Here is a 25,510-nt window from a genome sequence, read left to right as displayed (position 1 = left end):
TGTAAGCGCAAATTCGGTTTCTAGGAACGCTTGCGCCCCGATGAACAAGAAGAGGGGAAGCGTGTAGAGCCGAAACTCCAATTGTTAAAGCACCAGCAACGTTGCAACAACCGACAGTGGTAACATTCTCTCTGAGTAGCAACCGGGCGACATTACAGCGCTGGTTATCGTTGATATATCAAGAGCTAAAAAAAATGGTTACACCAAACATTACAACCCAACTTAAAAGCTAACTTTCCCAGGTACAGATGTAACAAAGGCGAGCTTAGAACCGCACATGGATTAACCCCCCAAATTGCCTGGATAGCTACATTTTCATGCTCCTTCTCCAGATGTGTATACACCATAAAGGGCACTGATTTGTAATCCCTCCGTTATTAATATGCGATAGCTCTAGTATTGCAGTCGATTCAATCTACATATGCTGCGCGAAAAAACCGATCACCGTTGCACACGATGTACAAAAAAGTACCTAGAGGGTGGAGCAATAGTGCTTGGGCGCCATGGAGATTGGCTAAAGAAGTTTTCGAAAAAAACGCGTTCCGAAAACCTTGCCATATCCTACCAAGGGCATTTGTTTGATCATACCAGTACCGAACGACTTCGTGTTTTTGTAACACTGTATTTAATGGTGCTCACATAACATCACAAGAAGACTGGGAGAAGAAATCGTCAAATTTCAAATCGTTTGGTGAAAACACACCAAATGCTGGTATGCCAGGATTGAAACTTGGAAAAGCAACAGAATAATAATTACGATAATAATTTACAAATTTATGTCCCAGACATGTATACGGCATCGAACAGACCTCGGTGTAACGATGACCTTTATGGTACCGTGCGTTTTTGGTTGGTTGGGAGGTCTGCGACAAGTGCATCCCGAGTCTTTATCCCACGTACACAAGCAACTACACTTTCTGACGATAGATGGTGCACTCCGACCGACTAACCATGTGCCGTTAACCATTTGCTTCCATAGCATCACTTGCTGCACACTGAATGATGTCATCGAAATAGTTTAGGCTATGGATAGAATGCAAGATTTAAAGTCAATGGTGTATTTACTTTTTAACACAAGAGAACACCCACTATCACTCCAACCAGGTAATTTGTGAAGTAAATAATCATGTTTTTCCGAAGGAGTGAAATCCATCCTCAGTTCCAGATTCACCTTTGGACGGATCCTATAAGAGAAAGTGAGAGAGTGTGGTGCATGAGAAAAAAAAAATCAAGAATGCGTGTATGTTAAGACACTGAACTAGCGCTTCCCACAACTGTTTGCGTACATGCTAATAAAACACATTGTGCTGAGTGCCTGTGTATGTGACCCATATGGTGCTTTGAGTGGAGAATCACTTAGGGCTAAATTGGAAATATCTCATGCCAAAGCCTGTTTATTTTGAGAACTGATGTCATAATTTATGAGAAGAAGGAGCTGGGGCATTTTGGCCCCACGGTAAAATTGAATTATGTCTAGAGACAGACGTGATAGATGGCAAGCAGGCACACAGAGCTGATATATTACATGTGCACAAACCTAACTTGTTTACTGAGACTTACACTGGTATAATGTTTGTTGATTACCCACGGCTTTTTACAAGTAATTTTACAGTTATTGTCACAACAGACGGGTGATACGGCTTTTTTAGACTTTTCATTTTAAACTCCGTGATTTTTTAAAAGTTTTTTTGTTTGTTTATTTGTTTTGTTTTGTTTATACTTGTTTGTTTGTTGTTCATCAAATAAGCGCCCAACCAGGGCTGTTGTAAAACCATGAACTAAGTATGTCATAAGAGGTTGTACCCTAAACACCCGTACAATCTGTGACACCACTTACGAAATCGACCCCTTAAAGTTGTTGTGATATCCATGAAGCCTATGGACAGCGCTTGTGTACTCTAACACCAATGTTTGAAGTGGCCCTGAGTTAACCAGTAAGTGTGAATGTCATCTTCAGTCGTGCTGACTGGTACATTATTACTGATCCAAGTGAAAGAGCAGTGGGATGTTTTTGTTTTTTGCTTTTTTCCCCCTAGAGCGTAAGCATTTGTTTAGCATCCACCCACCGTTCATGCCATCACTCCTGCCCTATAAATTTGGACTACGCCAAGGTCTGTCCGGGGTTCAGACAAACTTCCACCCGTGGGGACAGCTCCGTCAGCCCGGGCTAGGCTACCACAGCCTCTGCAGCCGCACCATCGCTTAGCCGCACCTCGACTGACACACGGAACCATGCCTCCCTACGAGAAATCAATGGAAATGATGATGCCTTTCAAACAGAGGAAGTGCTACGGTGTGTTTCCTATTTCCATCATGATTTTTTACTTGTATAATAGTTTCATTTTTTTACACAAATGTGATACAAAGGCCTGTAGGATCATTGCATAAAATATTTGTCTTTCACAGCAACAAGGAAAGATGAGGTCTGTAGCATTCGGTCCAAGTTCCCAAACAAACTGCCGGTAAGTCTCAGGACTTCGCTGCTACACCAAAGCTCTTTGCAGTTGTGATATATGCCAGCATCTCTATGGTAACGTAATTTACACATATTTCTCACTCTTTAGGTAATTGTTGAACGATACATTCGCGAGAAGCAACTTCCCCTGTTGGACAAGACAAAATTCTTAGTTCCATTTGAGCTTACAATGGGTCAGTTCTTAAGTCTACTTAGGTGAGTATCTCTTCATATTTAAAAAAAATTATGAGAAATATTTTAGTATACTGTTGTGGTAGAGTGTAGTATACAATACAATCAGAAGAAAAGTTTAAAGAAGTATTGTCTGCATGTTCTGAAAATATGTACATAAGGTCAAAAGACTTTAATAGCAGAGACATAGAAAAAGTGAACATTCCTTTCACTTCTCCCTAATCAGAAATAAAAATGACTTTTTACCTCATTCTGTGTCTCCCTCAGGAGCAAGATAAATCTAGAGGCCACACAAGCTTTGTATCTCCTCATATCTGAGAGGAGTATGTCCTGTATGTCAGCAAGCATGGGAGAGGTCTACTCTCAATACAAAGACCCTGACGGCTTCCTCTACATGACCTATGCCTCCCAAGACATGTTTGGAGGGAATGCCACCTCAGTCCCTCCCTGCTGACCACGAATTTTAAGTCACCGGCACTGACAAAGACCCTGCCGCTCTCACCGCCGCTGCTGAATGAGGACCATTACTGGGTAAAATGATCTGTCACTGATAACTGACACGCAGACCCAACCCAGAAGACCCTCCTGACCTCATAGTTTTTTTTTTTTATAAGCTCTTTTTTTTATTATTATTATTCATTTGAGGTTAAGGAAGAAAGGGGTTTTTCAATTAAGTGATATATACTTTTGTCGAGAATTTTTCCAAAACAAAGGCTCCTTAAAGAAATGAATGAAGGGTTAGTTTGCATGAACACCGATCTTTGAGAGTCAAGCCTTCATTCCTGGTGCTCTGGTTTTCAGAATCAAATTGAACATGCAGAGGAAATTCTGGATTCCATTTCCTTTGGAAAGCTGCTAAATGAACAGACGGATGGAGAAGGTTAAAGTCTGCTGGTTAACAGACTACAGTTCCTTTTCTGTGGTCTTCGTTTTTGTCTGGTAATTGGTCTCCCATAAACAAAGCTGGCTGTAAAACACTGACTTGCTGAGCCAACCCAAGTTCAGGACACTTTAGTGGAAACCAGTGTCTTCACGCAACCCTGATATGAAATACTCAATTTGAACTGCAACTGAAAAATAAAACCTGAACAATAAATCAATTTTGTCCTTTTAACCATATCTCTGTTTGATCTCTCTTTTCATCGCACTTATCTATTCTTGAGGGTAAATTTAAGTAATGCAGAGTGTTAAATAGTCAAGGATAACACTTGATATGTATCACTCTATTTAAGAACTGATGAATATTTAAGAAAAAGTAAAGTATGTAATTAGTGTATATTGAGACCCTGGATTGCAGAAGCTTCAAGATATGAGTATAAAGCAGCATGATTTTGAGCATCATACCCCGCTATCAGAAATAGCACCCTCCTACACATAGCTAAGTTATATAACCAGAGCGTCTTATGTAAGTGTTTAGGTCACTATGTCAGCTACAAGGGAGGGGGGTACAGGGAGGTGTGAAGTGGCTTTTAAGTTACTTATTTTAGGAGAGGAAGTGTGAGATACCAGACAATGTTGCTCTCATTCTCACTTAGCACAGCATTGATAACTTTGGCACTGCTCTGTTCTGTGTGTTCTAGAACTGTCTGTCAGTAACCAAGGAATGCATCCAAAATCGATGGTTACCAAGGGAATCTCGTTCAGAGAGCTCGGTGCATACTAATTATTTTTAGAGGAAGTGATAATTAAAATACTGTTAAAACTATTGTGGTGGACTTGTGAGGAGCACAAAATGTGATGTAGAATAATCTCCCTCTCAAGAGAATTAACACAGTGATTCCAGTAGTACAATGTATTAACTATGTTAGCTCAAACAATTCTATTGCACTTACATAGCTAATAAATGTCTAACTTATAAATGTTAAACTTTTATGAAAGCACAATGTAACAGTAACAATAAATACAAACATATTAGGGAGACCTGTCATGATGTCAGTCAACACCTTGCTTGCTTACTTAACTATTATTCCTAAAATAAGATGGAAGCATGGTGTGGTGTTAACAACTGAGTATGCAGTTGTCAAAAAAGTCAATGATGCTAACTGAAAACTATTTACACACTTGTCTCACGGCAGCAGAGTGAACCTACTTAAGACTTTTAATATGAGGTCGGATTCCAAGTATTGAAGTATTTCCCAATTTCAGCAAGGGCTGTGGAAAATACACTTGTCTTCCAGAGAAGCCCCTCAATCTAAACCTGACCACTAGAGGGCATCTAGAAACTTGTGAGAACACAGGAACAGACAGACACATGCCACACACTTCCGCATACAGACCTAACTTCAATGTTAGTCAGTCAGCTTCAAGAAGCATTTTCATAAGAAGATGAAGTTTGTTTGGTTTTTGTTGTTACATCTTGAAAAATAAGCCTGCTCTCCCCTTCAAGACCCAGATCCATAAAACAAACACGGTTAATATAGAAAGCTGTTAAGCTGTTAAGATAAATCACTTTTTATCCCGCAGGTATACAAAGAAACTAGTATAGCAACCCAGTTCAACTGACGTGGGAAAATGCAAAGATAGCCTTGTTCCTCTCAGAAGCTGTGCCAGAATAAGGACGCCCCAAAAGACAAGATGCCAATTTTGCATATCCTCATACAGTATCGCTTCTAAAACATGTCCAAACATGAGAGGGGGAAAGATTGTGTTGATCCAGCATTGCATACATTCCTGGCTTCTGCCCAGCTTTCCATCGGGAACCTAACATTACTGGAGATTCCGAACAAAACAAGCAACACAACGGGTAGTCATGGCGACAAAATTCTTTCCTCCATTCTGCTGCAATATAACAATAGTATGATTGTGTATCTCTCCTCTGAATGCACTGACAAATATATAGTTAGAGGTTTGTCCACCATCTTTCCTTTTATGGAATCCCCCCTGAGAGTTGAAAGGACAAAAATATCTTGAGAGAACTTTTCGTTTTATTTTATTGCAAACAATGATTCATCAAAAAGTTGAAGCCCTGACTAATATTCCTATAGCCCCAAAACACCCCCCTTAGAGTTACAGTCATGGACAGACAGGATTTTAACAGTTTGAGAAAAGACAGAGAAAAAAATCATTTCAAAATCATCAAAAAAAAAAATATATAAAAATACAGATAAAACAATTCTGAAAAGGAAGAATAAGTTAAGGAGCATATATTCTTTTTGGAAATAAAGAATATGTAAATGAGTAACATACATGTGCTTTGTTTTTCACATTTTCTTAAGCAATCACCCATTTCAACACACACATACTGCCTCTCCCTGTCCCTTACCCACAACCTGATAACCAACTCAACTCCCCCCCCCCATCCTCCCAACTCATACCCCGAGGTTCAGCTGCAACCAAAATTCAAGTCCTGAGTCTTCACTCCTTCTCCACAGGTCTAACCTGGCACCACTAGTTTCTTTGGTTGAACTACTCTGTGCCCTCTTGTCTTCAGTCCAGCTGCAACCCACGCTTGGAAGGTGGCACAAGGTGATCGGGCAGTTTGGCGGGCAGCTCGTGGCCCTCCAACTTCACCTTGATCAGGTGATTGGCCAGGGCGAACTCCTCATCGTCAAGGTAACCGTCCCTGTCCACATCCGACAGCTTCCAGATCTTTCCGAGCACGGTATTGGGCAACTTGGACTTCACCATCTCCTTCTTGGCTGCCGCTCCAGACACCTTCCCGTTAACCGGTGACAGCGTGTAGAAGATTTCGTCGTAGGACGGTTTGTCCCGCAGGACGATCCACTCCAGCTCGTCGATACCTTCGCCCGCCCCCTCGCCGTACCCGTGGCCAAACGGACCGTTCATGGTGCCCTCGAAAGCGCCGCCCTTCACGATTTGGCTGGGCATGTTTGCTTCCTCCTGTCTCACCAGCGTCATGAGTCTGGCAATGTCATTTGCCAACATGTCGTCCACCGTCTCCAGCAGTTTGGGCTTTATAGACGAGAATTTTGTGAAATCTTGACCAGCCAAAATGTCCTAAACAACAGAGAGGATTTCACCATACAATATGCGCTGTATACACGAAATACACCAACATCAATTTTCATTTACTTTAAAATCGGATCAAATCAAATAATGATAAAATGCTATTTAGAAGGTTTTTTACCTGCATCTTCTTGAGGTTCGGGAAATCCCCGCGAGAGATCTGGTGTTCCCTCTCTATCTTATCATAGATCATCTCCAGATTGGCAATCAGTTCCTTCTTTTTGGAGTCCTTCCCAAACATACTGGGCATCTCTTTTTTCAGGGTACTGATGATGTAAGCGTGAACCTGGAGAGAATATATTTTGAAATTTCAAATGAACTACAAACAGTTTCTCTCTTGTTGTGAAAATAACTCAGTTGTGTCACAAGGCACAACTACGCAACGGCATCAGTTACCCAGCCGTTTTGGATCATGACATTATATGAGTTCACATATATTTAACATAAGCACAGCTATTGTTTCTCCCACTGTTTGCACTCTTAACATTCCCCATGGTCCCCCACCCTTCCCAGTCACCTCTTACCTTTGCCAGCCGGGCCCGTTTGATAAGATCGTTGAGTTTCCTCAGGGCAGCGTTGCGGGGAAGGCTCTGTATGTCAGAGTAAAGATCCTGTTCCTCTGCTTCGAACAACCTCCGATTATCAGCCACCAGGTGAGGCTGGGACCAGAAAGAGCCGATGTAGACTCGTACCACCTCGGGCGTGTTGATGATCTTTCCCAGTGACCACATGAGGGCGCCATAGACCCTCATGAGCTGCTGTGTGCTGATCTGGTCAGCTTTGTTCAGCACGACACGCATCTTGTCCTCGTGGTTCTTCAGGGCCTTAATGACCTCAGAGAACTCGTCAGAGATGTCCAGTTTATGGGCATCGAACAGCAGGATGATGCGGTCAACACGTTCAGCAAACCATTCCAGCACCGCAGCAAAGTCATAGCCTATAGAGGAGGAGGTTGGGTGGAGATTATTTATGTTATCATTATGGTGGAATTAAATGTGCTACTACATATATTAAAACGTCGAAATAACTAGAGATCGTGAGATGTGGAGACTTAAGCATAAATTTGGCTGTTTTATGGTCAATATTGGTTTAATTGAGTGGATAACAAAAGCTGAGGTAAAAAAAAAAAAAAAGGGTAAAAGAAGACTTCAAACAATGAGGTCTATGTTCCTGTCTGCCAAACTGCCAGTCAGATTTGAGGCCCTGAGCCAGAAGCAGTAAAAAATAAGGGGAATTTATGGTTTTGATTAGAGGCAGTGTCATCTGATCTGAGAGGAATGTAGTTTGTCTCAAACGCCAACTACACTGCCACGTATTCGGACAGAAGTGAGAGTGAGTTGAAGGGGGGGGTTGGGGGGCTAAAATAATCAGACAGAAAGACAGAGGAATTAAAAGAAAGAAAGAAAGAAAGAAAATCAGAGACAAAACGAAATTAATGAATATACAAACAGATGACCACAGTCAGAGATGACCAACGGGAAAACAACTACAAACATTCCTTCCTTTAAATGGCTTTCTTTCCTAAACGACATGCACCATCTTTCAGTTCTGCATTATCTAACAAGTCAAAGAGACCCCTTCCCCAATCACTACATCTCACACACACATACACACACACATACACATACACACACACACATTCTGGCCATGCTGCTCTACTGTGACTAACTACAGCATTAAAAGGTAAAGTTTGGAGTTAGGACAGAATGACGGTGTCATTTGTGAACAGTTAAAAAGTAAAGTCCATTTAAATGACGCAAGACAAAAAGATCCAGTTTGGCTTCATTCATGTCTAATCTGGCGCAATAGGCACTAGCCCCATGACTAGCCCCCTCGGGAGTCCCCTAGGAGTCCTGCGACGTGTTGAGTGATGCCAGCGGAATGATTGCTCTCTGTCTGTGGTATGGAAAATATCCTGCTCCCAGTGTCAGGTTACTGCGGGCTTCCCCTGAGGAGACAGGGAACCATGACGTTCTCTCTCTCTTTCTCTCTCTCTGCTTTTTTTCTTTCAGTTTGCGAATAATTTCCACTGGCAATCTGGCATTGTCCCATACTTGTCCTTCTCTCTCCTACTACTAAATTCTATCATTCTCCTACCACTCCAGGCTTAAGTCATCTCCAGTTCTATTAGCTCAGTCCTTGCATACATCAACACATACATACATACACACTCTCTCACACACTCTCTCTCAGTACAGACTAGTAACAGCTGATTTAGAGAGGATATGAGACATAGTGTATCCAGTGGCTCAACCCAGAAAAGGGGAAATTAAGCGTTGTAGTCAGCACAAACTTTAGTATGCAGAATGACAAAGGGTCAAATAAAAAGACTTTTTGCATATACACAGCGGTGGATTCCAGTCACACAGAAGAGAGTAGACTTGTGGTTAAGCTATTTGGGGTTAGCGTATATGTATCAAACAGGGTTAACCAATATCACAGCACATGATATTCTTCCCTTGCACTGTAGTCTGTTCCTTCATTTCAAAACAGTGGTGTGTCAAAAGAGCGGTTTTTCTCAGGGTCAAATTACACTTTCGGCAGCTAAAAACTTGCCCATCTAATCAGGTCCTTTTTAAAAACTGGTTTGTGTTGTGTGGTCTTAAAATGAAAGACTGATAAACTCATTCAGATAAACAATATAAAGTTTGTAGATTAAAGTCTCCAAACTGTGAGGGGTTTTTTTTGCAAATCATTATGCAAATGAGTGTTAATACAGATATAATTTCTGGTAAGAAACAAAACAAAATGCACATCCAGAAATTTAAAGTGCAGACGGAGAGAGTGGAGCAAGAATATAAATGAAATAATTCTCCCACACTCCTAGTCTCCCAAACAGACATGGCTGGGACGAGGTTTAGTTGCAAACAAGATCTTTGGCGGGTCATTTTTGGCTCATACTCCATACCTCTACTGTTGACAGCAACTTTTAAAAACCCCAGACATAACACCACAAGCACCTACCCAGTGTGGCTTTATGCCTTTATTTATAGAACTGACATATTTCAGTGCAAGGCCTGGCTTTTTGTTTGAGGTTTTTTTTTTTTTTTTTTTTTACATTTCAGTGAGAAGTGTAGCATTGTGCACTGGATAAAATGGTGAATGCAAATGAGACTAGAGTTGAATTTGAATGTGGGTTATAGTGGAGGGCACATTTATGCAAAAATTTAAAAGTGCTTTTCTGAAACTGGCGTTTTGGTTTCATTGCAGATCTGGTGAAAGAGAGCGCGAAACACGAGGAACCACTCGCTGTACCCGCTCCTTTGTATGTTTAGACAGGAAGACAAAAGTACCCATAATAAAACGACAAAAAGAAAATGAAACGAGTCGGAGCAGATCGAGAAGAGGGCTGAAGTACAGACCATGACAGTTAGTGGAAAGGCAAGATAAGAGGGGCAGGCAGAGGTAGATAAAGAAAAAAAAGAAAGGGAGAAAAGAACATGGAGGGAAAGGTGCTGACCTCTACTGATTCTCTGCTTCTCTCCTGACAGGATGCCCGGAGTATCGATGATACTGATGCTCTCCAGGACCGGGTTGTTCAGCTGTGAGCACTGAAACCTGCCAGCAAAGGAAAAAAATGAGAAGAGTGTGTGTGTGTGTGAGAGAGAGAGAGAGAGAGAGAGAGAGAGAGAGAGAGGGAAAGAAAGGGAGAGAGACTCTATACACAAGAACAGGTTTGGTGAGGTTACACAATGTCACAACAAAATTTATCTACCATCTCACTTAGGGTTTGGAGAGCGCAAACAACATCAAAGACGAAAAGCTGCTACAAAAACAAATGAAAAAAACCAAAACAAAAACATTTTGAATAGTAATCTAACTTCATTAAATCTAATACCCAGACATATTACACAACATGATACACTAAGAGCATAACAAGTCCAACGACATCTGCAAACCAAATGGGAATGGTTCTCCTTTAAATTCCATCAGCCTTTTACAGTGACTAAACCCACATATTGCTAAATAAAGACTTTCCGTGTCAAATAAGACCTCCAGGTAAGGCTTGTTTTTCTATGCCAGACCTAAAAAACGGCCGCTAAAGAAGCATTGAGGGTGGAAATTCCTTGGCTTCGGTAAATTGTGTCTCATGTTTTGTATAAAGAAGGTTAAAGTGGAACTAAAAAAAATTCTCTGAGACAAACTGTGGTCTCCGCATACAAAGGGGCTGATTGTTACATTCACACTTTTTCACTCCTCCTCTCTCTCTCTCTCTCTCTCTCTCTCTCTTTCCATCCAGTTCTTATTCACCAAATCTGCACAACCACTCATTTGGAACTAATACTCAAAGCATATGTGGATCTTGGGTCACAAGACCAGAGCCTAAAGCCAGAACATTCTTCTTGGAATCACCCAAGCTATTAAAACAAGACTGTTAACCTACATCAGGGAAAGGAGGAAAAATGTGTACTTAAATACTACTCTAAAGACTCGTAGATATTCAGGCTCACTGAAAAGTAACATCCTGGTTCATAAACAAACATTATGTCTCATTGATAAATACGGGAGTGGTTTTATAACGCGTGAGACGTTCCTTGAGTGCACATGTCGTTTCATGGATAAAGAGAACTTGCTGTTTTGACTCTGTAAAGTCTAATGCGACTAAGACAAAGGCTGAAAAAAGGGAAGTGCCACGCTACAGAGCACTAAACGTTCAGATGCACTGGCGCGGATACAGTATTCATAACCACTGTTTATTTAACAGTAAGGCAGCATCAAGACCTTTGCTCCATTTTTTTTTTTTACATTGCCTCTCTATAGGGATCTCCCATTGTGACTTCTCCTTCTGCCTCACAGCAAAACAACGATACGTGCTCCACTCGGCAAAAGGTCAAGAAAACGGAAAGCTGACTTGCCATAACAGAACAAGAACCAGCTACTACGAAAAAAGACTTTTTCAGCAGTTTAGCTTCTGAAATTTTACAGGAAGTTCCTTTAAAATTGCAGAGGCAGATTCCACAATGAAAAACTCATTCATTATTGAATGAATCAGCTGTTTTGTGTTGCATAAAACTGCAGAGCTGAGACACTCGTGAATCACAATACAGTAAACTGTTACCGAAAGAAGAGTGTTCAGTTTCCGCCCCTTAAAGCTTACTGTGGACTCCACTGGAATATTGGGGGGGGGGGGGGGGGGCATTGTGCTGAACAAGACCAATTTTTACTGCTTATGTTACCATAGATAAGTGTGAATAAATAACCAATTAACAATCTGAACTAAAAAAAAAAGAATAATAATTCCAGCGACAGATTATTGGTGTTGCTGTTATGTTTTAGGTTATGTGGTTCTTTGTGTAAGAACATTAAGATCTTATTCCTGTCCCAGCAGCCTTGAGCTTTTTAATCTAAACCAACATATGGTAAAGAACTTTGCTTAATCCTGGACAGTGACAATCCTCTTGAGAAGACTGAGCGCCTGACACTCCCCAAAAATCTGTGTAAAACTGTTTATAAGCACTAGCCATCTGATAGATTCCTAAACACTTTGGAGCACATCCATCCAATGTACACAACATTCTTTCTCTGTTTGCTGTTGGTGGACATGAACATAAACACCACACTAACAAACACTATGAGTCTGTGTGTCTGTGTGTGTGTGTGTGTGTGCGAGTCAGAGAGAGAAAAGAACATGGGAGAACTGAGACATGAGCAAGATGCCAAACAAGTACATGGACTTTTAAATACAAAATTGACCAATTACGTAAAGACAGTGACAGGTACCCAATTTCATCTGAAACTGCAACAGAGGACAGCAGATGCTCACATGCATATGACCAAAAAGCAGGTTTTCTTTAATATCTTTGGTGTAATTATTTCATCACATAGCCCTTGTACAAATGACATCCTGGAGTGATCACATGTCTATGTGACTGACTATGTGACTGACTGTATTACTGATTGACTGACTCATCTTGGAAAGCACCATTACTAGGACGAGCCCAGCTGTAACTACAACTGCAATTAGAGGAGGTAGTTCTCCATTGAACACGAGTTCTATTTAGTCGTAAAGTGTTGAAAATAACGTATATTGTCAACAGCTTCCCTGCAAATTAAGTGCGTGTTTACTCACAAGAAAACATAAAGTTTTGGAACTCTTCGGTGCTATTTCAAAACAAACAATTCATCTTCACACGTGGCAATAATCCTGACATATCTGTACTTCTAAACTGACTAATACCATCAAAGAATGTAAGAATAAGCAACATTCATCTTCGCGGAGTTAATTTTACCTGTTAAGGAAGGCGTTGCCAAAAGCGTTGAGTTTGCGGAAGGGCTTTTTAGGGTCAACTACCAAAGCATTGCCAGGTATCACCCCTTCCTGTTCACCATACATCACCGCTATGAAGGAATCTGTCGTGGGTTCAGGGCCTATCCTCATGCCGGGAAAGTCGTGCTCAATCAGATGGCGAATGAAGGTCGTCTTACCGGTTGAGTACTGACCGACCAAAAGTACCATAGGTTTGTTGTCAAAGTCGGCATCCTCCAACGCCGGTGAGTGAAAATCGTGAAATCGGTATGTGTCCTCTAAAGGGAAGAGCTTCTGATGGTAGAGTTTCTTCAGCCCGTCCGACACAGTCTGAAACAGTTCTGGGTCTTTTTTCGCATTTTTCTTGGACCAGCTAAACATCGTGACGAGAACGAGTTTATACTTCTAACATGAAACGAAACAAAACAAAAAATGGTAACACTTAAAAGTAAGGCATCCGCCCCAACTCCCTGTGACCCGATGAACGATCTCTTCAACTTGTTACAGCAAGCACTTGTGACAGTCCCACCCCTACACCTCAGGCGTAATACTAAACACGCACCGAGTCAATTAGCTCAGGCAAATTACAAATAACGTCGATTTTATATAACAGATAATTCTGCTGTTTTTTCCCACTGTAATGATACCAAGTGTAACAATTCACATGCTAAACAGACGACTGAGCAGACTACCTACACCACACCTCATTCAAGATCCACCTACGGCACTTCTTTACCAACTTCTCGAGGTCTCTCTCTTGTTTAAACAGATCCTGCTAGTACGCCGTAACCGGAAAACCTATTTGTGTTTCACATTAAAAGTCTATCACAGTTTATCAGAGCAAAGAACACTGTAACGTAAATACAGTCATGCAGAATTATTTGATTATATTTTAACAAATTTTCGAAGTTATTTTCGGGCAAACCATAAAGGAATATTCGCATCCCCGTTGTTGCTGCTGCATTTTAGGTACTTGCACTAATATACGCTCGGCTGTGCCGCACGTTGCTTACTATACCCATACTTCTTCAGACAATCTCCTTTTTATCTTTCCTTTCACATTATAATTCGGTCACCTAATTCACGCTAATAGAATGTAAATAGTTTGTAAAACCACATCCAGTGCTGTTTAGTATTTTCACATGTTAGAATCTCTCTCTCTCTCGCTGGCTCGCTCACACAGACACGCACACGAGCAACCTGTGATTTTTTTGTAAACTATGGTTTTGAAATTTTGAAATGCAGCACGGTGATGCCACACCTAGCCGCTTGTCTTAGGGATTCCGGTTGGTCAATACTGAACCCTATCTATTATTCGTGGTAACTGCATGCCCCCATCCCCACCCTCTGTAAGTTCTTGTGCACTATATTTTGTTTTTTAAAGCACAGAACTTCAGAGCTTTGTAGAACCATTGTTTTAAAATAAATAAATGAATGAGTGAATAAATAAATAAATAAACAAACAAATAAATAAATAAATAAAGCCATGCTTCCTCTCAGTATTTTATTGAGTGTGAGTGTAGATTTTGATAAGTATTGAATAGTTAATAATAAAGGAATAAAAATGAAAAACACCAACAACTGTGAGACCTTAGATGTACTACAAAGCCTAGTGAAAGGATATGACGAAGTATTGTGTCTCCAGCCTCTTCACAATAACTCTTACAGCTCTTCCACACAGAGTAGCTGTTACAGCAAGTGAGCATCATGAGCACCAGTGTAGCTAAACTTCACACTGCATCTAACTGAATTCAAGTCATTGCAATTCACAAAGTTTAACTGAGAGCTATGATACTGTGAATTTGTTCAGGTGGTGAATATTGTAGTTTTTTTTCCCTCACAATTGTCCGCTATTTTGATGAAAACGTTTCACATAGGCATGATTTAACACATGTACTGATTTACTGATTTAATATAGAAACTGCGATACACTATGACATGAATCATTACTGAAGGATAATTCTTCAAATACTTTGTTGCTTAAGTACCTTTCATTGAATTCTGTATGCCACACAGTATGAAGTGATCTTTCAAACATGATGTTGTTCTGTTTGTTTCGCCCTCGTGTAACAATTATGTGAATGTAAGATTTAAAGTGGGAAAAGGCTTTAAAGTTGAATTAAATAATACTTAAGTAACAATTTAAGATAATAAAATTAAACTTTTTAATAATTATAAGATTAAACTCGCCGCCATTCACCTTGGATATTGTCTAAAGCCATTTGAACATTTGAAGGTGAAAAAGCACCGCTAAAAAGCAAATGTAGATGAGAGAGAGAGAGAGAGAGAGAGAGAACGCGCGCACGCAGAGTTTCATGAGTCAGTTAGTAAAGGAATTGCAGTGAATCAATCAGTGCTGATAAATTAATTATTAATTATTGTATACACTTCTAGGTGACAATAAATGGGCGCTCCTCTCATTCATACATATCCTGTTTGCTCAACGGCTTTATGTCCATATATACACAAAAGAAAGAAAATATTGCTCTAAAGAATATATATCCGGACCTACAATTAGAATACGTGATTAAACGAAGAAAAGAAGGGTGTCCTCTGAAAGAAAATTGAAAATCATATCATTGTAACGTAGCAACTTCTGCATTCGTTTTCCTCAGTACTGAGATCGTTGATGAGGTTTGACTCTAAGGGGTTGCCGTACTTGCATGTAAACGGAAAGCGACCGTAACCGAGTTGTGAGTAGTAAGCTAAAATTGTGTGTTAACCGGCAAATAATTTTAACGTACTGTATAATTCATATCATTTTACTGATCTTGAGTTTGACACTAAATTTGTTATGTACACGCTTTTTAGATCAATTACTCTATAAAATATCTGTTAATGGTATTGTAAACAAAGTAATGTTAGGCTAGCTGGCTAACGCTCGGTTGACAGTGCACAATTTTCAATCGTTTCTTTCCCTACGGATTTGCCACACACCTCGATAACCCTACATTAATTTAAAACTTAAATCCTCTAAAGGTTTTTCCTATCTAATTCCAGCACCATGGCTGAGTGCACGACGTTAGACAGCCTTCTGGAGATGGGATTCGACAGAAACAGAGCGTACGTTTTTATTTGTATTTTTAAAAAAACTTTTGTTTACCTTAAGGCTAACGCTGCTTTTGGGATGGTACTAGTTGTTTCCAGTATCCTACTCATTGATCACTCTTACAGGGAGAAGGCTGTGGCATACACTGGGAACCAGGGGATTGAAAGAGCTATGGACTGGTGAGTAGATTTTCTTTCAGACTGGCGTGTAACATGTAAGCAGCCAGTTTCATAACCTTTCCTTTCATTTAAATTGTGATCCACCTCTTTAGGTTAATGGAACACGAGAATGATCCAGATATAGACGAACCTTACGTACCGCCAACAGAAAACGTTTTGGGTTCAGCAGCTGGAGAACAGAGTCCATCACAACCTTCTGAATCCACTGAATGTAGGATGCAGTGTTTGTCCCTAATCATATATGTTTCAGGTTTTAGTATCACGGACTATTAAGTATTCCACATTCTGTTGTACTTTCATCCAAAACAGTGTCAGCTGCTGAGGTTGACTTAGAAGAAGCTTCCAAACGACCAATGACAGAGGAGGAGAAGAGGGAGCAGATAAAACGGTTGGCATTCAAATAGCATCATTACTTGTGTCATAGTTTGACCCTGCTTGTTAGTAAGAAAATTGATCCCACAGAAAATGAGACACTGACAAATATTTGATATTTATTTTGTGAAATAAATTGATTTCATTTATTTTAATAAACTGGTTAACAAAAGAAATCTGTTTTTGTTGTCGTATTAGATTGGAGGAGTTGATGAGGGTTAAACAGGAGGAGAGAAGGGAGAGGGAGCGAAAAGACGAGGTGGAGAGAGAGAAGCAGAGGAGAAAGCAGGGGCAGGAGCTCCTGCAGATCAAACAAAAGCTTCAGGATGATGAAATGAAGAAGCTGGCAGAGCAGCGCAGGAGAGAGAAAATGGAGGACCGTATGGCCAGGTAATTCAGCTACTGTCAGTGGCATGATCAGCAATGGTGCACTGCGTAACCTTTTAAATGAAAAGAGACTCATATATATATTTTTTTGCGTTCTACTGTCTGATTTCACCGATTTACATTAAAAAACTGACTGTCCTTTTCTGCGATTCAGACAGCGGGTTAAGGAGAAGATTGCACGTGACCGAGAGGAGAGGGCACAGAAGGTATTAATCTGTACTGTTAATGTCTCATGATTACTGTACTGCTTGTATTTGAGGAATAGGAGGCAACTGCAAATCCAATTTAAAGTCCTTTTGTGGAACCTAGCCCAGTTCCTGGCACCATATTCTATGATACATTTGCACATGTGAAGGGGTCTACAGTGGTTAGAGTGAGATGTGTATTGTGAGCAGGGCAACAAACATAAGAAGTGTGAGCCCCATTTCTTCTTTTGTGTCTCAGTTTGGAGGAGGCTCTTCAGGCACGACCGCATCCTCTCCTCCGTCTGATGCCGCTCCACTATCGCCGCCTGGCAACCAGGGACCTCCACCACCCAAGAAAGACTACGATGAGTGTCGGATACAGGTAAGGGAACGCTTCTGAATTGGAACCTGCTGCTTGTTAGACGTTGCTCAAGCCACATGTCGTGACTGATCGCTGATACAAATTAAGTTTACATCTCTAGGGTAATTTTGTTAAATCACATTTGTTTAGTTGGCCGGGCAACTTAAAATGTAATTTATTACACAATACAAGTCCTTCATTATCACAGCAGCTTCGTAAGTAAATTACCGAACAATGACCATTTACCATCCACGAACGAACAAAAACGCTGTCGTGAGTTCCTTTCAACAGTTATTAAATTCATGAATTCAATTTTGAGTTATACACTCTGAATGATTCACTCAAATAACGGTTAGTAAAACAACTGGCTTTGTGAGTTCAGGCTGCGTTAATGCCTTCCTATTCGTTACTGTCTCTGCGTTCTCTCAGATCCGTCTGCTGGATGGCTCCGCGCTGACGACTACCTTCAAGGCCCAGGAGCCTCTAGCTGCCGTGAGGGTCTATGTACAGATGAATGGAGCGGACGGGCAGGACTTTAACTTGCTATCCCCATACCCCCGTCGCGTCTATACTGACCTCGACATGGAGAAACCTCTACGGGAGCTAGGTAAGGACATCTCAACAGAGAAGATGCATATAAAGCACCTACATGTGGTGGTCATATTTATGATTATCGTGCAACGTGTTTTAGTTGCACTTGTCATTTTATTTAATACGTATATATGGAGCATATAAAACTTGTTTATATCATTCAGGCTACTCAGATAAAGAATGGACAGGGGGTCAAAGTTTGGGAATCACCTGTAGGCATCTTCAACAGTAGTCTTAACTGTAAAACCTTTAACTGTCTGTCTCCTTTACAAACAGGCAACTCTTGAGATCTGATCACAAAATAACTTACTTGTCTAGAAAAACCTCATTGTGTCTGTGTAGGCTTGTCAACAAGGGTTCAAAAAGGCTAGTTATTTTAACATCAGGTCTTGTTTCTCAGGTTTGGTGCCTTCTGCTGTCCTTGTGGTTGCCAAGAAGTAAAGATGAAGACATATTGTAAAGAGAAAGAAAAAAAAAAAAGCTCTTCCACGCCATTGACACCAAGACCCATAGGAGAGTGAGACTGGAGTTTCAACAGTGGACTGAATTTGCTTTTATAAAAACACACTATGAGCCTAATCTGAGTTGATCAATATTTGATGGGTAGTACTAGAAACCTTCACGTGTTCTAACTTAAAGCTCAGCTGAGTTTTCACAATTGGAAAGGAAGGAGTTTTTCGGTTGAGCTGACCAGGTGGATTCTACATTTTTTTGCTGCTTTGGTTTGTTATGTTTGAAATAAACAAACTCAAAATTACATGGCCTTCACCATCATCGAAACAGCACATTCAACCAATCAAATAGCTAGATCTTAATCACAAGTTGAGCTTTAAACTGGTTTGTTTGTGTATATTGTACTCTAAAATGAACAGGTGCAAATTAGCAGAGAGTCATTGTCCAGGGATAACAAATTTTGGCATACAAACATTTTTATTCAGTTAAGTGTTGGGGGGGAGGGGGGACATATGCAAAAGACATTTGGGATAAAAATGTTTGTTATCCAACATTTAAAACAGTGCGTAGGTCAAGTTTATGCAAATGTGTCTTAATGTGTTGACTGAATCTGAGTTTTGCACTCAGTCTTAAAATACATTTGAATGACATTTGTGTAACGGCTGAGGAGTGATGCGAAAGGTAACAGTTGTGGATGAAATGTCAGAGTTTCTCCAATAAACCATAAAAAAAAAGGTTTAATATTTTGTTGGCTCCAGCCAAATATGTCAGTTGTCTAATTCCACTACTGCTGAATGTCAAACCCAGAGGTTTTAGGTTTACAACCAGTGGGTCCAACTACACAAAACATCAGTTTATGAAACCACATTTTCTGAGGGAAATCTTAAAAGCTGTAGGCCTCAACAAATAAAGGTTTTAGACTCTTGTAGCCTGAAAAAATTAGCACAAACTAGGGGTGTACAAGCACTGATAAAATGAGCATGCTATTGCCAAATCAGTTTTACCATGTAGCAAAAAATTTTGTGACATTCAAATATAAAACACCTTATATATACAATCAAAAAAGTTAACCTACTTTTGGAATGGTGAGACTGTTTCACTCAAAATAAAATTTTCATGATAAAAGAGCTTAAGAAATGGGCTAAATCTCACAATACAAAATTACAGGAGCTCTAGGAATAACATTTTTAACTAAAGCCATGCTGTTATATCCTATAGTCAATCTGTGGGTCATCACAAATATCTACATGTGAGCATTTTAAAGAATATTTTGATGCAATTTAGGAAAAGCAGTCATTACAGATTAAGAAAAAAAAAAAAAGATGTTTTCTGGGGGTTTCAACATATTACTTAGGAAGGACAAACAGTTGATCTCTATTCTTATGCTCTAACTAAATTTGAAATACCATCATCATTTGACTTAGAAGTCTGCTTGACATCAGGATTGTGACCATAAATATGTTCATTCATTGTGGTATGACTGTTCTCCAAACTTGTGACTGGAATCCAATGACTCCTCTTGCCCATCACCTTAACTGGGTGGGTAATATTGATTATACTGATTCCATGGATTCTGGTATCCACCATATCCTCCATACTGCGGTTGCTTTGAGGGGAGAAGAAAATGATCAGCACAGCAAGTTTGTGAAAATATCCAGGCCCAATATTAAGATAGGTTCTGAATCTCCTAACATGCATTTTTTTTACCCATCTATAATCATACTACAGTTTGGGTAATGAGGTTAGAGTCCAGAGTTTAGACTAAACATGGTCATGTAAGAGTTATGCTTACGTCATTGGATTATGTAATTATAATATTCTGTTAGCATACATATCTTATAAATATATATATGTGGCATTTTATGGCACCCTACCTGATACCAGTTACCATATCCTCCATATCCCCCATGTGTACCGCTCATGTCCCCGCCCATCATAGGCGGTGGGGGTGTTGTCATAGGAACAGGAGGCGCCACAGGTGGTGCAGACAGGAGAGGAGTTGACATGGATGATGTGTCATCACCTTTCCACATTTTCTCTGAGTCTTCGTTATCACTGTGAGGGGGAAAAAATGTATACTGTGAACAGATTGACACTGTATGGACTTAACTGAAACCCAAACTTCAAAAAAAAGATACAAAACATCAGTTGACCCAACCCCACCGTCACACCCCCACCCCAAATGTGTTCCTCTTACCCATTCTCTGCCCCTCTTTTCTTACTGCCATGCTCCTTCAGCAGTTTCTGGTGCTCATCGTACATCGTCATCACACTGGACGTGAATGAACCAGAGAGAATAATGATGACAAAATATCTTCGATTTGAACAATACGTCGTTTAATGCACAACAGCACTGGATGCTGCACTGCTACATGTACTCTTGAGACGGCTTCTCACCTCTGCACAGTGGTCCCAAAGTCCTCAGCGAACTGTAAGCCGCGCTGGGAGAAGAGGATTTTGGTTTTGGGGGAAAGAGGAGCAGAAAGGGCACTGGTGACGCACTGCTGCACTGCTGCTCCATTAGCGCGGGGATCCCCGGACACCTCCAGCTCCAACAGGTTCAGGTGCAGCTTACTGTTATCCTGAACGCAACCACAAGAAACATGCAGAATAATAGATATATAGATGCATAAAAGAGAAGTGGTAAAGACCAAACAACACAGCAGATGGCCTGAAATAATCCACGAAACATTTCACAACAAAGAGAGAACATCTGACAAGCTGTCAATCAGCTCCTGACAACAAATGGTACTAGAGGGTATGCTTTCAGTGTATCCTGTTCTACCCTATCATTACCCTAGCAACACTGATGTCAAAGCAACAACCTAGCAACCACACACTGAAATGACGAAGAAACTACACTCCACAAAACTAGTGTGGTAGAGATTAAAAAAAATTGAGTGGGATAAAACATTAAAAACTTGAAAGGCATACATTGGGCTGTTTTGTATGCTGTCAAGTGATAGGAGTAATGTGTCACATGCAGAGTGATTAATATTAACAGCATTTACTGATAATACATAAAAATGAATTGTACACAGGAAACGACATGACAAGAACACAAAAAAAGGAGGTCAGGAAGTGTTCTCTAACCGGACTGAGCTCAATAGCCTCCTGTAGGATGGTGCGGGCCTTGGTCGGATTCTTGCCCAATTTGAGAAGGAATCTGGCTAATTTGATGGAGTAGAAGGCGTGGAGACTGGGGTTGTCTTTACTTTGGTCCACTGCCTCCCTCAGGAGTGACTCAGCCGCTTCCAATTGGCCCACTCTTCTCTCAAGCCCCGCCCTTCGCAGCCGCACCATGGCCAACCCAGGCAAGGCCTGTTCCAGGGCCTGCAGCACACGCCGTGCTTCAGAAATGTTACCTACAGGGTCCAGAGAGATGAGAAGAAGCAGAACATAAGACACGTGTACAATAAGCTAACAGGAAAACAGAGTGACACATCAGAACAGAGACCAAGACAATATGGCTCTTGTACTGTATCTTACGAAATTCTGACGTACATAAAAATACTTCAGCATTTACACTGATAAGTAAATAAGTAATTTAGGATTTTTGAAACAGAATGCTTTGCTGTCGTCACAGTGTTGGATTCTAACCATGTCTCTCCTCAAATGTAGCCCACTGCAGGTGAACGCTGGGTTTGTGAGGCAAGTGGATTTCACAGGCTCTCCTAAACACACTGCGGGCCTCCTCCAGACTCTGAGGTTCCAGGTAACGTACATACTGAAACACAAACACAGACAGTATTAACACATAACACTGTTCTTCCAAACACTCACGAATTCAGCTTATTATTATTTAACAACTAAGATCTATTGTTCTCTCCACCTACCTTGGTCCAGAACTCTTCATAAAGGGCACAGGCAATGAGACAGCGCTCAAAGAGAATCAGCACACGTTTGTGTCCGGCAACGCTCTCCGTGGCTGCGGACCCCTGCTCTCCGTCAGTCGCTGTCCCCTCGGTAGCACTCTGAGCAGATTCTGCCTCTGCCATTTCCCAGTCCAGGTAGGTCTGCCAGGCGTTCAGCTGCGCCCTGTCCAGAGGTTTCACATGGAAGTAGGGCCTTTTAATCTGTCGGAGGAAGAACAGGACGGGAGAAGAGAAACAAGGACAGTCAGGATTTGAAGTCAAGAGTTAGGATTTGATTGGGTTGTCCTTATTTTGTTACTTTTGTGAGTTTGTGCTTTAATGTCATTCCTGTAGAAACTTACAGCATCTTCGTAATTCCATCTCTTCCTGACCTCCGCCTCGTTCTGTTGGTATATTTTTTCTCTGCCGGCCAACAGGAGCTCCTGCATCTTTTGGATTGCTTCCTCCTGAATAAATAGACGTGGACAAACAGAGTTTGATCGAAACCAGTTGGAATCTGCCGCCCCCAAAGTCAACACACACCCACAAACTTGACATTTTTATAATAAGTGACAAAACTGCATTACAGAGTCTTTGCTATTGCCGCCATCTAAAGGTTCCTCTTCTCCAGGAGGCCTCTCCTCCTCCTCAGCAGCTGCATCTGACCCTTCCTTCTTTTTTAAACTCTGTCTGTATTCAGCACGAAGCTTCCCGTACTCCTCCGGAGTTAGAACATCCTGAGGCGGATGGGAAGTTAAATGTGTTTTGAGTCTGGGAAACAAATTGAACAAAGAAGTTTGGTCAGATTCAGAGATGTCACATTACTTTCAACATGTTCTGACTGGGCTGTTGTGATTATCTCAGTGCATTAATATCTTCCAACATTCAGTTAACAGATATCAAGTGGCATAGAAATCAGTTAACGTGCCTGTTATAAACAATATGTAGACTTAGCAATACAATGTATCTTTGAGCTACCATGCTAGAAGACGAAGTGGAAATATTAGCAAATTCATATTGACCTCTATGTATGATTGTGAGCTTCCTAAATGTAATAATTTCAGACAGATATCTTACTTCTCATAATGTCCACTATACAGCTGGGTGGGCATCTTGAGCGCTCTATCATACACTCCAGTCATGGCCCGAAGATCGCCCTGTTCTTTCTCCCATTCAGCATACAGGTCCCACAGTCTGTCTGAGTGGAAGTCCATCCCTGCAGCTGCTAGCGCCTCCTCAAACACACTGAGAACAGAGAGGCGTGAGCATTTCAGTTCCACAGAGAGCTCAAAAGCTAACTGATTTAGACGCATTAGAAACATGAAATGCCCTACACGGGAGTGTTAAGCTGAGAGTAAATTAGACACGTCTGACTGCTGTGCAGAATGCTGCAGAGACTCAGTCAGTATCTCGTCAAGCCACAAGGGCAATCTTCATTACAGCTAAACATCAGAGACCTACTTAAGAAAAGTAAGGAAGTTAATCCCAGTCAAGTCCTGAGGTGGAAACTCTGGATCCTGACATATTTTACACAATGATACCTAAACCATCATGAAATACTAGGAAGTGCCTAGCCGACGGTGTAGGCTGTTACCTGCGAATGCGTTTACTAGACTCAGGCAGGTTCATGTTCAGTGTTCCCAGGAGCAGATTGATGTAGTGTATCCATAGATCAACACTGAGAGGGATGGCTTTCAGACCCTGGACACACACCTAGAGCAAAGAGTAAATTTACATGTGAAATGTAAGTTGAAACAGAGTCCAAATTTTAACATGTAAACAGCAAAACTTGAGTTTCAGCTGAGGAGAGTTGGTTTTAGCTACATCATGACATTCTGCCCCCCTGTACTTTATTACAGACCTCCTCTGCCCTCTTGTTGTGCCCCGCACGTCTCTCCAGGTCAGCAAATTTCTTCCAGTATCCATAGCACAGAGGGTATCTAACTAAGAAAGCTGTCAAAGCCCGACGAGATGCTGTCATGTGACTCTGTAGAGGACAGAATAAATGTCAAAATCTTGCACATCAGTAAATGGTGCAAAATTTACTTTTCAACCCAGTATTGTAGTACACAACAAACTGAGTATCCTGAGTTCCTCTTGAGATTATGTTCACTTTTAGTATTTCCTCTCCTCACCTCTTGTTCGCAGTACTGCAACAGGTCCGTCCATAGGGAGAAATCTTGCGGACTGTCGTGAGCTAGTTTCCACAGTCTCTCAAAATCCACAGGAAGTTCTCCGTCTTCCTCATCGTCGCCCTCCGCTAGAGGCATCGTATATGATGCCCCCGGATCCGTAGACTGCGCCTCCACGCCGCCAGACGCTTCAGCCTCTGGCTTAGGGGGGTCAACATTTTCATTGACTTCAAAACCTAAAGGTTAGTTGAAGAATAATAAAATCCGAGTCATTCTTGTAACATCTAATTCATAGGAAACATTCATTTGGTTGCATGCATTAAGTTACAACGTAAAACGCATATCATAGTTTCTTGTAGATTATATCTTAAATATGCAGTAGTTTCTCTTTCCAGACGAAACATAGCGTAACGACTTAGTTACGTAAAGTAAGATTGTGTATTCAGTGATACTCATCTAAGTGCTTCACTTAATAATATCCAACGAGTTTTTGTAGAACGCACAACAGTATGAGGTAAGAAAAACTATCGTGTAACGAAAAAAGCTGTAGGATAATTTCGTGTACGAAGATAGCTAGCTAACGTGCTTGCTAACGACGCCCTGAACTGCAGAGGCTGTCTCTCCAGATAGCTGGTTAGCCAGCCCAAAATGTGAATAGGATTCAAGCAACTATTGCGTGTCCTTCTTGGTCCACGTTTTAATAAAGGTATCTTGAGAAAGTAGGGAAAATGCATACTTGCAGAGGTATCTAGTTCTCCGTTGTTACTCAGACCTTCCGCACCTTCTGCCGCCATGACTGGGGAGACAACAAACTACGTCATTGTATCGCGACAAGTTTTCATTCATTCTTTTGTCGCAGCCTTTACTCGATGTAGTTTATATCGTAAACATTTCACTGTTTAGGATTTATTTGCTTGCACACGAAGCTGTTTGGTTGTGTCTGATTATATCAAAGGGTTTGACGTTCTAGTGGAAGTATATGCACAGTTGAGCTGGCCCCGAGCCCAAGAATTTCATTACTGATAATGATGTCCACATTGTTATCTAGTAAATTACAATAAAACTTGAAACAGTAAGCCACCTATTA

At 41.0% G+C, this 25,510-nt stretch overlaps 4 protein-coding genes across 4 annotated transcripts; 2 read left to right on the top strand and 2 right to left on the bottom strand.

Annotated features, from left to right (window-relative positions):
- Positions 1-2,232: 2,232 nt before the first annotated feature.
- map1lc3cl (microtubule-associated protein 1 light chain 3 gamma, like) lies at positions 2,233-3,101 on the top strand. The gene is made up of 4 exons (XM_030765504.1): positions 2,233-2,293; positions 2,407-2,462; positions 2,565-2,671; positions 2,915-3,101. Exons 1-4 carry the CDS (start codon positions 2,233-2,235, stop codon positions 3,099-3,101), a joined length of 411 nt encoding a protein of 136 aa, XP_030621364.1.
- Positions 3,102-6,016: 2,915 nt separating this feature from the next.
- ehd1a (EH-domain containing 1a) lies at positions 6,017-13,241 on the bottom strand. Its single transcript, XM_030765706.1, has 5 exons — positions 12,844-13,241; positions 10,074-10,171; positions 7,138-7,550; positions 6,735-6,899; positions 6,017-6,604 (listed from the first exon to the last, which is right to left on the bottom strand). The coding sequence occupies exons 1-5, from the start codon at positions 13,239-13,241 to the stop codon at positions 6,074-6,076; spliced, it is 1,605 nt and encodes a 534-aa protein (XP_030621566.1). The 3' UTR covers positions 6,017-6,073.
- Positions 13,242-15,510: 2,269 nt separating this feature from the next.
- Positions 15,511-19,202, top strand: ubxn1 (UBX domain protein 1). The gene is made up of 10 exons (XM_030765811.1): positions 15,511-15,553; positions 15,861-15,923; positions 16,035-16,088; positions 16,181-16,299; positions 16,398-16,476; positions 16,659-16,850; positions 17,002-17,053; positions 17,292-17,414; positions 17,823-18,000; positions 18,385-19,202. The coding sequence occupies exons 2-10, from the start codon at positions 15,865-15,867 to the stop codon at positions 18,423-18,425; spliced, it is 897 nt and encodes a 298-aa protein (XP_030621671.1). The 5' UTR covers positions 15,511-15,553; positions 15,861-15,864; the 3' UTR covers positions 18,426-19,202.
- Positions 19,203-19,597: 395 nt separating this feature from the next.
- Positions 19,598-25,217, bottom strand: LOC115805019 (pre-mRNA-processing factor 39). Its single transcript, XM_030765503.1, has 14 exons — positions 25,160-25,217; positions 24,427-24,659; positions 24,153-24,278; positions 23,886-24,004; positions 23,369-23,536; positions 22,879-23,062; positions 22,654-22,758; positions 22,274-22,513; positions 22,038-22,164; positions 21,531-21,802; positions 20,835-21,019; positions 20,635-20,709; positions 20,312-20,492; positions 19,598-20,043 (listed from the first exon to the last, which is right to left on the bottom strand). The coding sequence occupies exons 1-14, from the start codon at positions 25,215-25,217 to the stop codon at positions 19,969-19,971; spliced, it is 2,148 nt and encodes a 715-aa protein (XP_030621363.1). The 3' UTR covers positions 19,598-19,968.
- Positions 25,218-25,510: the final 293 nt, after the last annotated feature.

The sequence above is a fragment of the Chanos chanos genome, chromosome 2, assembly GCF_902362185.1.
Source record: "Chanos chanos chromosome 2, fChaCha1.1, whole genome shotgun sequence".
NCBI lineage: Eukaryota > Metazoa > Chordata > Actinopteri > Gonorynchiformes > Chanidae > Chanos > Chanos chanos.
Note: the sequence above shows the minus strand (reverse complement) of the source record. Positions and strands in the feature narration are given on the sequence as shown.

What these genes read in the sequence shown, in the direction of transcription:
- map1lc3cl (XM_030765504.1), top strand. Translation starts at nt 2,233, where the DNA reads ATGCCTCCCTACGAGAAATCAATGGAAATGATGATGCCTTTCAAACAG. An exon ending in AGTTCCCAAACAAACTGCCG is followed by an intron (nt 2,463 to 2,564) that starts GTAAGTCTCAGG and finishes CTCACTCTTTAG; the next exon opens with GTAATTGTTGAACGATACAT. An exon ending in CAGTTCTTAAGTCTACTTAG is followed by an intron (nt 2,672 to 2,914) that starts GTGAGTATCTCT and finishes TGTCTCCCTCAG; the next exon opens with GAGCAAGATAAATCTAGAGG.
- ehd1a (XM_030765706.1), bottom strand. Translation starts at nt 13,241, where the DNA reads ATGTTTAGCTGGTCCAAGAAAAATGCGAAAAAAGACCCAGAACTGTTT. An exon ending in GGCAACGCCTTCCTTAACAG is followed by an intron (nt 10,172 to 12,843) that starts GTAAAATTAACT and finishes CTTTGCTGGCAG; the next exon opens with GTTTCAGTGCTCACAGCTGA. An exon ending in GAAGCAGAGAATCAGTAGAG is followed by an intron (nt 7,551 to 10,073) that starts GTCAGCACCTTT and finishes CCTCCTCTATAG; the next exon opens with GCTATGACTTTGCTGCGGTG.
- ubxn1 (XM_030765811.1), top strand. Translation starts at nt 15,865, where the DNA reads ATGGCTGAGTGCACGACGTTAGACAGCCTTCTGGAGATGGGATTCGAC. An exon ending in AAGAGGGAGCAGATAAAACG is followed by an intron (nt 16,477 to 16,658) that starts GTTGGCATTCAA and finishes TTGTCGTATTAG; the next exon opens with ATTGGAGGAGTTGATGAGGG. An exon ending in GAAACCTCTACGGGAGCTAG is followed by an intron (nt 18,001 to 18,384) that starts GTAAGGACATCT and finishes CTTGTTTCTCAG; the next exon opens with GTTTGGTGCCTTCTGCTGTC.
- LOC115805019 (XM_030765503.1), bottom strand. Translation starts at nt 25,217, where the DNA reads ATGGCGGCAGAAGGTGCGGAAGGTCTGAGTAACAACGGAGAACTAGAT. An exon ending in ATGAAGAGTTCTGGACCAAG is followed by an intron (nt 22,165 to 22,273) that starts GTAGGTGGAGAG and finishes TTTGTGTTTCAG; the next exon opens with TATGTACGTTACCTGGAACC. An exon ending in GATATGGTAACTGGTATCAG is followed by an intron (nt 20,044 to 20,311) that starts GTAGGGTGCCAT and finishes CTCCCCTCAAAG; the next exon opens with CAACCGCAGTATGGAGGATA.